The 13,517-nt window shown below is 41.3% G+C and overlaps 1 protein-coding gene across 2 annotated transcripts in view; it reads left to right on the forward strand.

The window, feature by feature from the left end:
- Window positions 1–3,888: 3,888 nt before the first annotated feature.
- The window catches only part of LOC139659332 (protein yippee-like 1), a 28,783-nt gene continuing 19,154 nt past the window's right edge, over window positions 3,889–13,517 (forward strand). The window contains exons 1-2 of one of the 2 annotated variants that reach the window (XM_071537563.1): window positions 3,889–4,001; window positions 12,951–13,235. In XM_071537563.1, coding sequence (XP_071393664.1) covers window positions 13,119–13,235 — 117 coding nt within the window. In that variant the 5' untranslated portion in view covers window positions 3,889–4,001; window positions 12,951–13,118. Of the gene's footprint in view, window positions 4,002–6,643; window positions 6,810–12,950; window positions 13,236–13,517 lie in introns of those variants that run through there. The other variant, XM_071537562.1, reaches the window with a different exon arrangement.

Here is a 13,517-nt window from a genome sequence, read left to right on the forward strand (position 1 = left end):
ATTATGGGCTTTTGATATAAACATTAACTGTCGACATGTCAGACAACTTGCCACATTTATCATTACATACAGAATTTCAAAATAAAAGTTTCTTGGAGCGAAACAATATTCAAATAAATGTGTTCAATGAGCAGATTGAAAATTCTTAATAAAAACGGTGTGTTACTCCAAAAACATTATGTATTGCTATTATTATTATTATTATTATTATTATCATTGTCTGCCACTTCACCATTTTGCTGTTCTCTTTAAACTTTAAAGGTGAGGAAAAAAGCTTCCAGACCCACTATGGGGGAAACTTTTTATTTTAAAGCGAGTTGGTCTGCCATGCTTTCTTCTTCCACAGTTCACTCTCTTCTGAAAAGTACGGAAGAGGATTAGGGACACTTCTTTTCTCAGAATTCTGACTTTAGTCTCAAAATTCTCACTTTAAACTGAGAATTCTGACTTTAAACTCAGAACTCAAATATTTTTTTCACGTGGCCCTAATCCTCTTCCGTAGAAAAGGTTATCATCCTCCTTTAGTATTTAATGTTATGAATGTAAGCAAAATGATGCTCAAAAGACTATATTGACAATCCCATAAGGGGCGTTTAAGGGGGTTTCGATGGGGTCTCCTCCATTAATAACCCACTTAATTTTAAGGGGATTTTTGCATGAATCAAAGGGGTGAATTAATGTAAATGTAAGGTTATTTTAAGGGATTAGTGGTTCTCAAATCCACAATTCAGCAAGTCCAAGAAAGGACAGAGACAACAAGTAAATACATGAGTAAATTAATTTTTAAAAAAAGGGAATAAAGGGGAGGATTAGTCACAGACAGACAGGTCAGATGCAGCTCAATGCATCCGAGTCTCTGTCGTCAGTCATAAACGTCTGGACAGAAGCTCCTGAGGGCAGAGAGATGTTTGTTTCCTCTGCAGCTTCTGTTTCACACCCAGACAGACAGAGAGAGAGAGAGAGAGAGAGAGAGAGAGAGAGACACTGTGCTGCTGTCTGGCTCTGGAGGACACAGAATAAATAAACCAAAACCCTTCATTTTATCCCTGAAATGTCCTTAGTTTCTCCATTACATGAACACTAATTATCTATTAAAAATTTAAAAAAAAAGTAATGGTTAGTATCATGAGTTTTTAAGGGGTTTATTCACGGGTTGGTTCATGGAGACACTAGAAATTAAGGGATTTTTCATGCCTTTTGTGAAGGTTTACAGGTTATTAATGAGTTATTAATGGAAAGTTCATGTCTCCCTGAATTTCACATTAAATTATAATGAAAGGAGTCAAAAATTAAGGCGGTGTTTAAGTTGGTTTTGACGGGGTCTCCATTATTAATAACTTCCTAAATTAATTTTAAGGGGATTTTACATGAGTTAATTGAATTAATGTAAATGTGAGGTTATTTAGAGACAGGAAGGACAGGAATAACATTCAGAAAGTGTTAGATTGAGCGGTCGTCCCCTTTAATGACTGATGGTGTATCAGTTTAAGCAAATTTTGCAGTGCGGGGTCATATACTGTGCAATGCAAAAATAAAAACAATACAGATTAAGTGTATCACACCATGAAAACACAAATGACCAACAGAAAACAAGTTAATGCAATTTTTCTGTATTATGTCTATATTTGAGTCGTGTGGTTGCAGCTGTTTTGTGGATTTTATAATTCGAAATCTGAATTCTAATTTTAAACAATTACATAGAATAATCCCCCCCCAAAAAAAACGTCCAGCAAAAAAAAAAAATCCTTATGATCATATAATCCTAATCCAGGATCAGACAGACACTGAACAGGCTCACCCATACTGCAGACACAATATGCCGCAGTGTCCAGTAGGGGGCGCTGTCGTATTGACTGTGTAGATTTCATGCAGTCTGCAATTCACTATTCACTCATGGCAATTCACTATTATACGAAGCATTTCAGTGTCAAAATCCTGTTTATTTTTGATTTATTCTCTTGAGGTAAACGTGAGCAGCATCCTGTCAGAATAATGGACACTGATCTGACTTCATGTTGGTCACTGTGACGTCAACGGAGCCTATATTATTTTGAGGGATGTGGTTTAACCACTATTTATAATCATAATTATTATAATAAAGTTTACTTACGCCTTACAAAACAAATAAAATGGATTAAAAAGAAACACAGACAAAATAAGAATAACATTAAATTAGGCTTTCCTGCACAAGTGTGCCTAGAGAAGTGATTTAAAAGATTATATTAAATATTTAAAATTTTTAATAAATATTTATGATAGGCTATATTACAGCATAGTAAGTCGAACTGGTTTAATTAATGAGGATATGGTCTTTTAAGAAAAAAGTGAAGCTTTTTCTGAAAATAGAATTGATTTTTGTTAATATTGGTGTTTATTTGTCTTATGATCACCTACTGGTTTATAATTGATCCACCTTTTTGTTTTCTTCTGTCTCGTTGATAATGCTGACTTCCACTCTGCCTTTGTTTACTTGCTGTGCTTTAACCACGTGCTTACAATGCGCACACGCATGCGCGCTATGAGGATATTGGCATTGGCACGTGTCTGTCTCGGGGGCGCGCATGGCCAAAAACAACCCTTGGCGACGCGAGCGCGCAGCCCAGTAGCTGGCCTCAGAGGAGCTGCGGTGATTGGCTGTCGATGTGTAGACCCGCCCCCTATCGCAGCGGATTGGTTAGAGCGAGATTCTTCCTCTAACTATTGGTTACTATTTGTAGTGAGGACGACTGTGTAGCTAAGGTACTGCTGCTGCCTTCAGGTGCTTCTCGTAAACTCAGACTTCCGAGTGTCTAAGTAGAAAATACAACTTGCGCTTTCAATTGCTTTTGGTCGGAATTCAAAACGAAATGAATGTAGCAAAAGTAGATTTTTCGGTGTCTGTTTTTGTACTTGATGGTTTTGTTTTAGCAATCAAGCAGCACAAAGGTTCTTTGTGAGGCAGCAGCAGTGTGACGAGCAGAAAATGCCCATCAGGCATGTAGCGGAGCCTAATTGACGTTTTAAATAATTTATCAGCCAGAAGTTGTTGTGTGTGTGTGACAACTTAAAGCCAAACAAAGAGTGAACATAGAAACGTAGGCTGTAACAATGATCATTTACACAGAATGGCAAACAAAAACCTAACACAAAACACATTTGACAATCAGTTGTTGACATGGCAACCATGCTCTCTGCCATCTGTCGCTCAGTACATTCCCCATTAACGTCACATCGTGATGATCATAGAAAATTCCGACTTTCTCAGTGTTTTTATATTCCACTTTGTTGGGTCGGTCATGCGCGCTCAACTCGTAACTGCCATATTTCCGACAGCATTTGAAGGCAGCACGGGCAGAAATAAAGAAACGCTGCTTTATTTCACTTTTGTAGAAGTTGGACTGTGAGCGGCTCGCGCGCAGCATCACACGGGGAACCTGAACAGCACAGAAAGAGCAGAGCAGAGCAGATACATTTGACAGATTTTGGGGTCGTTAAATGTTTGTTGCATTATTCAGAAGACAGCGCGCATCATCGCAGCTAATTAGGATTTCGGTATAAATGAGGCCGCGGGCGGGACGGGCAGGCTGAGCCGCTGCTGTCGGACAGAAGCATCACATGTTATCAAGTTGGTTAAAACCTTAAATGACACCTGCTCTTCCTCCTCCGGGCTGCAGCGGCATGCACGCACTCTAACAACACTTCGCCCGATGGGATTTGCTCCAGCCGTTTTGGACGGTGTGTCGCGGGTGTGTTTCAGCTCTGGCCCGGCTCGCGCATCAGATGCGTATTTTACGCGTATAGAGAGCGAAGCCTAAATGCGGTCCAGCCTGTCTTCTTCTGGAGACTGGATGGGACGGGCAGGCTCGGCCGACTGAAGAGAGGAGAGAGAGCGAGAGGAGGCTCCGCGTGGGACAACTGACGGTGTTTTTATTCCCGCAGACGGACCGTGTGCTGAGGGGCTGCCTCAGCGGAGAAACTGGGTTCTCCACCTTTTCCGCGGGGGAAAGGCTCGGTGTTTTGGGGTGAGTATAGAGCCAGTGACCCGCTGTAGGCAAAACATCACCATGATATCTCTATAATACTCCTGGAATATTCCTGTAGGGAGTTAAACTGTCTGTGGGGAGTTTACTGTGGCCTTATCGGACTTTCTGGTGTTTTTTTTAAATCTCCTGTGGCATCAATATAATATTCCTATAGGGGTTTGTAGTTATATGATATTTATGTATGTAGTGACACTTTTCATTGCATATAATTTGATTTTTTTCATAATCAGGGGCTGCGTTCAAGAGCAAAACACCGACACCCAGTCCCCTTTTTTCCATCTTAATTCCCGTGTCACTGTTATTATCAGCATGCCGCCGCTGGCTGGCTCGCATATCTCGGTCAGTGTGGGGCTTAATGCCACGTGAACTGGTGACAAACAGCATGAAAGGCGCTGCATCTCTTTCATAATCCTCCCATGCAGACGGGCCGCAGCTCTCGGTGGAGGATCAGGCGGTGCGGACAGCATGCACGGCGGATTTACGTCAGGTCCCGCTCCGTAGGACTGAAGCAGCGTTTCGGCTTTCCCAGCACCGTTCTTTTGGGGGGGAATTGCAACACGCTGCGTTGTCAACAATGTGTGTTTTGGGTTTTTTTTTTTCTTTCCTCAAAGGCAAAAAGCGACCATGAATTATAGTCTGTAGGCTGGGACGCGCGTCCTCGTCATTAGGACAACAAGGGTAGGACAAGGGTAGCCGGTTGTCTGGGTAGGTACGAGGAAATCTGTCTCATTTCATTTGACACTTTCCATCCTTCATCGCATGATATTTCACAGCTGAGATCCGTCCAATGTCATGAAGCGATGATGCGGCGCTGAAACATAAACAGTGGAGGAGGAGGGAGGAGGGAGGAGAAGGGGAGGAGAGGGGAGGGGGTGGGGTGGAGGGGGGGGTCGTCGTGTGCACGCTTCTCATGTTTTTATACATTCAAATAATCAGGAACAGCCTTTATTTGATGTGGCACAACTTAAGGAAACGTCAAATGAGACGTATCGATCTGTTTCTGCGCTTATTGAATTAATGAGGCTTGTTGGCGCAAAGCCTTGGAGACTTTGGTGGTTGTTTATGTGCAAGACCCCCCAGGAAGAATCACTGTAATATTCCTACAGGGACTTACAGCGTGTCTCAACGGTGACTCTATGTTGATTTTATCCTGCTTAACTGTGCTTTTATCCCCCTATCGTATCAGTAGGCTATAATATTCCTGTAGGGATTTATTGTTTTGCTGATATTTGTCCTTCTAAGATTTATTATAGGATTACCACAGATCTTTTTGTTAAGGAAAGGGTTAAGAGTTTTACATGCCGTTCAACTCAGGTCCATATTTATTCCAGATATTATTCGTGTCATCACGCAATAGGCAATTTAAGAGGAAATGGGAAAACGTACAGAAAACAAATGGGAATCTGCCATTAATCCGCACAAAGCCAATACAGATGGCAAAGTCCCACTTGTTGGATCACTTGTGGATATTGGTCTTGTTCTGAAAATGTCCGTTTCTAACATCATACAAAGACATCATATTCCCTGGTCTTGTATTTATTTACACATCCGGGTGTCTGGCTGCTCCCTCCTCCCCTTCGTGGCGTATTATGCTGCGTTCAGGTCGTATGGGAAATAATCCGATTCACGAATTGGCTGCACAAAAAAAACAACTGGAGGCTTTCAAACTCCACGAAGGAAGCTTTCTCTGAATTAGAACTATAACTTACTTTGAGTTGCTCGGGATAATTATTCTCAGCTGTTCACACTCACCACCCAGGCAGCGTGTCAGATATTTGATTTTACGTTTTACAGCAAACCAAACATTGCTATGTCAACTGCAAACGAAAAATGCAGCAAGGAGTTTGTTTGTGTTATTCTAACTGAACATAGCATTTCCTTCACTTGACAGCATTTCCTTCACTTGGTGACGCTCAAAATTCAGAAAGTCAGAGAAGTCGGAGTTCTTTGCCATTAAAAATGAAATCAATAACAACAACAACAATAGGCCTAATAAAGACCCTTATGTAACACTTACAAGAACAGAGTTACAAAGTGATTTGCAAAACATTTAAACTGTTAGCATTAGGCTATATCATAAAAATGTGAATAATAAATCTTGGGGTAAATGTGCAGTGTTATTAAAACAAGAATATAAACTAAACACAGACCATTCAAGTAGTATTTACCACCTGAAAGCTGAGGTGAACGGTCGTTTCAATAACAATAACAACAACAGCAACAACAATAACAATAATAATAACAACCTTGATTTATAGAGCACTTAACAAAAAAGTTACAAAGTGTTTAGGAAGATTAATTTAAAAAATGAGAAACATATAGAAACATCAACAATAAATGAATAGGAAAAAGATGAAAATACAAAAGGGCAAATGCACACTGTGATTAAAACTATAAACAAACACTCAGACCATTTAAATTGTATTTAATCACAACCTGACAACAGCATTGTGAAGCGTTCCAGTCTTTCCCACGGGAACCTGAACGCAGCACCAGGAGCCATAGACACCAATTGGGAACCGCGGGTGTCAGTCACACTTTTAGTTTCCTCCCCTGGTGACGTTTCCATATCAAAGTAAGCAGGCCAGTCGGTCCATTACGCACACAAAAGAAACAACAAAGCCTGTGGAAAAATGAGAGCCGTCAACACATAGAGGACAGCCGCTCTCCCATGGACCGGAGCGCGTTCACGAAGCCAGTCAGACGAGGACAATCATTTCTTTAAAACCCCCTCCAACAAAAAAAAAACACCCTCCAACTGCGTTTCGCTCAGATCTGATCCAGGTGGTGAGTACTCAGACCCAGGCAGCGTCTACCTCAAAAACACACACACACACACACACAAAAAGACACAGCGAGGTGTTAGAAAAGCTGGTGATGGATCCACCTGCACGAGCCTGGGAGAGCAAACAACAACACAAAAAGCTGACACTGTTGCACTTCAGCTGGCGTCGTGTCGGTGGCTCTTTGTTGGGGATAAACACGTTTGGAAGTGAGGGGGGAGAGAGAGAGAGAGAAGGGGGAGAGGGGGGGGGTCTGGTGTTGCAAATCCAAATGTTAAAGATTTAGATCTGGAGCCAAACTTATCCCACTTGATTTCTCTGATTCCCAAACAAAGAAAGTGCCCGTGCGTAAAGTGTTGTGTTGTTGTTGTTTTTTTGGAGGCAGAGCTGAGAGTCTTTTGTCTGGCCACTCTCTTCCTGTTAGTGGTTACCAAGACGCACAATGTGCTGCCTCTTTGTTTTCACTTTGCTCTCTGCTATCAGCTGTTCCTGCCGTTTTACTTGTCAGGAAAAGTCGCTTCTCTCTCTCTTTCTTTCTTTTTTTTTCGTATTTGACAGCCACGCAGACGAATTGAACGATGTCATTTTATTCAGATTTTGACTTGTTGCCAAGCGATACAGGCTTCCTGCAGTGCACGACAAAAATGATTCTAGAATATATTTTAGAAGGATACTAAATGGAACTTTAAAAATAAAGAAAATAAACAATAATACTACAGAAAACCCTCCAGTCAAACAATAGAAGATGACAAAAACACAAAAATACCATGTGCCATCTAATGCGCTGAAGTCAGATAATGCAACTTGGCTTCATGAGGGACATAAACAAACAAATAAACAAACAAACAAAGCTCTGCAGGTTGTGTTTACTTCTTCTTACTTGGCATGTATGAGGAAAAAAATGAGGTGTGCGTCACGTCATCTTGTCACTTTCTGACTGTTTTTCTTGCTTGGGGGGGGGGGGGGCAATAACAACATGCTATTGCGTGTGTGTGTGTGTGTGTGAGAGAGAGAGAGGGGGAGAGAGAGAGAGAGAGAGATACCCCCCCCCCCCCCCCAAGGGATGCATGATACAAAAGCAAATTTCATCATTGCACATGATTATCATGATGATGAAGTGTAACCAATGGAACAATTATGAGAGTGTGTGTGTGTGTTAGTGTGAGTGTGTATGTGTGTTTGTTTACCTTTCCTCATGCACATGCCTGTGCTCGCTACTAAAATTAGACTAAAACAAACAAGGCTTTCATTCTTTTCATATAGGGATTTTACCTTTGTGGATATATGAACATGGTTTTTTGTGCTTCCAGGGCGGTGGGTTGCCAGTTTGGTAGCTTTTGTTTTCACATTTGCACATTCCCAGACGTGTGTGTGTGTGTGTGTGTGTGTGTGTGTGTGTGTGTGTGTGCTTCGCGTCACGGCTGCTTCCTGTTGAGTTGCGGAAGCTCCTTTGTGTTCTGGTCTGGCTGCTGGCTGCCGTCTGCACGCTGCTCTTCCTGTTGCAGCACGTTGCTCTCAACTGGAAACTTCTCGCTCTACTGTGGCTTTATTTTTACTCTATCTTTCACTCTCAGGGATGCAGCAGAGCCTACTGCTGCTGTTGTTGTTGTTGTTGTTGTGTGGAAGGAGCGGGCTTTGTTATGGACTGTTCAGACAGTTGAGTCTGTGCACTGCAGTGGAGAAAAAAAATACATTACCGTCTGTTGTTGTTGTTGTTGTTGTTTTTTTAAGAAGAGCAGGCAGTTTAGCATCCGTTCAACACTTTGGATCATGGCTCAGAAAATAACAATCAAGCCCTGACACATTTAAAATGTCTCCTGTTATACATTTACAAATGCTCATTCAACAGTTGGATCAAAGTAGATTACAAACTAATGATGACAAGAAGTGTAATTCACTGTATTGTCTTGGAAATATTTAACATTGAGTGTCTGTGGTTCCTGAATAAACAAAGTCCTACTTAAAGTAACAGTCTACAACATCTTCAGATAAAATAAATGTTTGTTTTGCTGCTCTCTGTCGCTGATTTCTATAACACAACAGTGATTCAACCTGTATCCAGTTCATGAAAGCTTTTACATCGTCTGGTCTAAACAGCCGGTGTCTGGTAGCTCTTTCCTGGGAAAAAAATCCTCTGCCGCACAGGAAGTGATGCGTTTTAAGTTGCCGGTTTTGTTTGGAATAAACAGAAGAAGAAGAACTGGGTAGTTAGCATGAGCAGCATGAACAGACAAAGAAAAGAGAAACTCAAACTTCATCCCCCAGAAAATCCAAGGAAAAACACGTCACAGTCCCGCCCACACTGTTTGATTGACAGGTGATCTGTGGGAAGTGAAGTGCAGAAACACCACAGTGACGAGTGCTGAGCAACAAAGATGGAGACAAAATCTGGTGGATTACCACTTTAAAGGAACACTCCTCTGTGGTAGAATCTCATCTTTTTTTAGCGTGCACATCTTCACATGAGTCCATGACCAGTCAGCCGTCTCTACTGGCTCCGCTGGGGATTCACAGTCACTTTCACACGCTTCAAATTTTACTGGTAACAAATAAACAAATATTTGTGGAATGGTTTGGATGTGGAGATAAAACAAAGTACAAACATAAATCAGTTCAAGAAGATATACAAAAAAATATATTTTTAAGAGGTATATGGATGAGGAAGGGTTGTGTTAAAGGTTTAGTTTTATTTTATTGACATCGGGTGGATATTTGGGTTGTACATAGAATTGGGATAGTTATAAATTGTATATAAGCGTTTATGGATGAGTAGTGAGAAAGGGGGTAGGGAAAAATAAGTGTATACTCCTTTTCGAACATGTAATATTTAATTTGTGTTTATGAGAATTTGTTTATTGAGTTTGTTGTATAGGTTTTTTTGTTTATTTCATCTTATTGTTCTTGTTTTGTTTTTATCTTTTTTTCTTTTTGTTTTTTTTACGTTCGAAATAAAATGATCAATCAATCAATCAATAAAGAGTTCTGTTTGAAAAGGAGATATCCACAAAAAACCAGTGTCACCTGCTCTAAAGGTGCACAAAATGAAAACAGTTATGCTTCTTATTAAAGGATAGTAGTTGACTTATGACCTTGGTTGACAAAGTGATGACGATCAGACCAGATACTCAACAATTTGAGGATATTGAATAATGAACTTTTAAAATGGATTCATAGCAAGTTGGAGTAGAACTCTTCATAGTCACATATTTTCATGGCAGTTAAAAAGAAAATCAAAGGGCAAGACTGAAACAGCGTGAGACGATCAGATAATTGACGGTTAGATGCGACTGGATGTTAATGATGCATTCATAACACGTCTATGTCACCGCCGCCTGTTGTCCCAACACCGCGGCGCTGGGATGAATTCATGCCGTATCTATGTGGCACATCATGACACAAGATATCCACACGCATATTAATAACACCAGTAGCTGCATTTGATAAAAACATATTTTGTTGGATGAACGCAGTCATAACAAATCCATATCACAACGCTTATGGATGCCACATGACACCTGAATGTGAAACCTTAGCAGTCATACAAGTCCAGACCACAGATGAAGTCAGGTGTCAGGATCACACGGATTTGGATCAAATCTATGAATTACCTGAACTGTATAAATGACAACAGAGCTTATTTACTCACAATTTTGCGCTTTTGCCTTTTGAGTCTGGCCACTTCTGCAACGTTCCCCAGCTTTGCCGCTTCAAGTAGGTCAAGGCAAGTCTCAATTATACTGTTGAATTTAGTAAACCAGGTCTATCAGGATTTGATTCCTCATCTTCAAAAAGTACAAAACTGAAGAGATTCAGTAGATTTCAGCAGGTGTGTGTGTGTGCGGTCCGAATGAAACTGATTTCATCCAATTTGTTGACTGAGTGGTCAAACTTTTTCTCTTTCGCTGGCGGGTTTTGTTCAGATTGTCATCATGTGCAGCAGTTAACAGTCGAGACCGCTGGGCCACAAGGTGTGTGGATGTTTTGAACCACCTGCTTAAAATAATATTCCACTTAGTTTTAACATGGAGGTTATTTGGCACTTGACCGCCATGAAAACCAGAATATAAACTAATTGCCAAGATCAGATGCAGCTGGACGAGTTTGTAGCATTCAGATTTTTACTTCCCATTCATTTGAATGAGCCACGAAAATAGACTGAAAATGGACATTGAACACGTTTGTGAACAGGTTCAACAACCGTGAAACACTGACCGTGGGTCCAGCGTTTTAGGATATAATTTTGCCAAATAGCATTTTTATTGGTAGAAGAGAACATAGAAAAGGGACCATTTAGGACAATCTCGGAACCCATCGTCTATCGGTCTGACGACGGTTAGACTCTGGGGGCAACGGCCAATATTTTGGGGTTTCCGGTGTAGCCAGCGGACATCCGGGCCAAGACTTCCTCTTCCGTGCGCCAGTCATTGTTTACAGTCCGATTAGCAACTTGAGACGCCAACTTTTCATGGCGGTCAGGTGCTAAATAACCCCCAAAAAAGCTGTAGGCTATTAGGCGATTTTGCACTTTGGCGCCCCCATGTGGCAGCGGGAGAACTGTTTGAATTTTTTTTTTTAAGTTTGAAGGACTTTCTTACCCAGAAGTCATGGGCATAAAATGGGCAGAAGTGAGGACGCTTTTCTCTGTTGCAGCCCCAGTTTGTGATTCAGACTGATAAGACGGTGTACTTTTACCTAGGCACAGCAGCTTTAAGCTGTTTGTTGAAACAATATTTGATCAGTTGCAGCAACTGAACTACCAACTCATTAAAGCGGTGACTAGTGATTAGACATGACTCAGGTGGATGTCACCGAGCAGGTCAGACTTGAATATTCAGATGGTAACAAGTCAGTTGGTGAGTATTTAGGACCGGTTGGTAGAGAGATTGAGATCAAGTCAATTCACTCTTCAAAGAGTCGTTAAAAAATCAATTTGTTCATCAGTGTTGTTTCAATCTGTTTCATTTTCGCTGCTTTATTTATTTTGGCGCCCGACAGAATAAGGCACGCAGACAGCTGTTACGAGCGCCAAGTAGAGGCAAATTAAGTAATCTCCATTCTGCAAGTCTCCAATTTGAGAAAGATTTTTGAACCTCATATGATTCACTCAATATTTATATTTTTGGTTTTCATGGGGAAAATAAATGTCACACTTGGCCGACGGTGATCCAACTTCTTTCTGGCCCAGAAATGCAGCAGGTCTCCATTCTCTCTGGATGTTCAGCGGTGTTGTTGGTCTGTTGTCGGTCTGTTGTCGGTCTGTTGTCGGTCTGTTGTCAGTCTGTTGTCGGTCTGTTGTGATCAGTTGGTCTCAGTCCCTTCAAAGGTCACACATGCCTCAGCTGCATTGTCCAGTAGGCTATTCTAGTCCGCACTCTGCATCAAACTTGTATGCATGTGTTTTTGTGAAGCTGCCTCTCATATAAGCCTGTTGAATTCATCTGCTGAAAACAATATAATGTTTAGACGGGTTAAAAAATCTAAATCGGACAATTATCCAGTTTTCTAGGTTAAATATTTATTGATATTTAATATCACTATCAGAAATCTGTCACAAAGTGCTCTACAAAAGATAACATTGTATATAAATGACAATGAGGAAAACGATAAGCATTACAGACAGACATCAATCAAAACAAGGTTACATTATACAGAATATAACAATGACTACAAAACACAAGCTCTTCTTCCTATTGAAAAGTCTGTAAAAATGTGTTTTGTTTGATTTTCCCGTATTTTCTGTGACCGACCAAATACAAGTTAAAACAAATTCACATAATCTTTATCTCAGGAACTTCAGTACAGTCTGGTCCTGCAGCTGCAGGTTCAGTGGGACAAAGACAAACATTAAAAACACTTGATCATATCAGAAACAACGATGAAGAACTTACCATGAAGAAAATTTGCTTTTGCTCAAGTGAAAGATGATGTGTGATTTCAAACAAGTGAGGGTTCAGTTACATCACCGCACGGCCATCTTGGAAGTCAACAACATGCGATTGTAATCATATAATAGATGATTGTAATCAAATGATTGCCCCAGTAAATGAGCTGTGTTTATATTGGAAATGCAATCAAGATCATGAGTGCTATAAATAGGAAGTATGGAACGTGTCTCTCACCACCCCCCTCCTCCTCCTCCCCACAGGTTTGATTTTCTCCTGTGGTGTCTGTGTGGAGCGTGCCACACACCCACTCCACAACAACGACGGCTTTTGCTTGCATCTTCCAGTGTTTCTTCTGTCAGCAAGTCCAGCAGAGCTGCAACTCTTCCAGTGCCAGCCCTGACGCCAGCGAGGAGCCCTGCCCCATTGACATGGTGAAGATGACCAAGTCCAAGACCTTCCAGGCTTACCTGCCGACCTGCCACCGCACCTACAGCTGCATCCACTGCCGGGCGCACCTGGCCAATCACGACGAGCTCATCTCAAAGGTACGGCGGCGGTGCGAGGTTTTCTCAGAAGCATCAGTTCACCTCTCCCTTTCCTTCCTGTTAGTCCATCCTAAAGCTATTCACACGACGTTCCTATAATCATCAACCGGTCCATTTATATTTTATATACATGGAAACAAGCTGTAGAGGCTTTGCAGCTGCGTCACAGGTCTCCTAGCAACCATGGCTGGCTCCATCATGGAGGTCCAGTGGAGAATTGGCTGTGCACAAATAAAAGATAAATATAACAACCAGGCAAGAAAAAGACAGATACCTAAAAAA

Source organism: Centroberyx affinis, unplaced genomic scaffold, assembly GCF_046629955.1.
Source record: "Centroberyx affinis isolate AG114_WGS23_722 - 3 ecotype Tasmania unplaced genomic scaffold, CSIRO-AGI_Caff_v1 ptg003068l_1, whole genome shotgun sequence".
Classification (NCBI taxonomy): Eukaryota; Metazoa; Chordata; class Actinopteri; order Beryciformes; family Berycidae; genus Centroberyx; species Centroberyx affinis.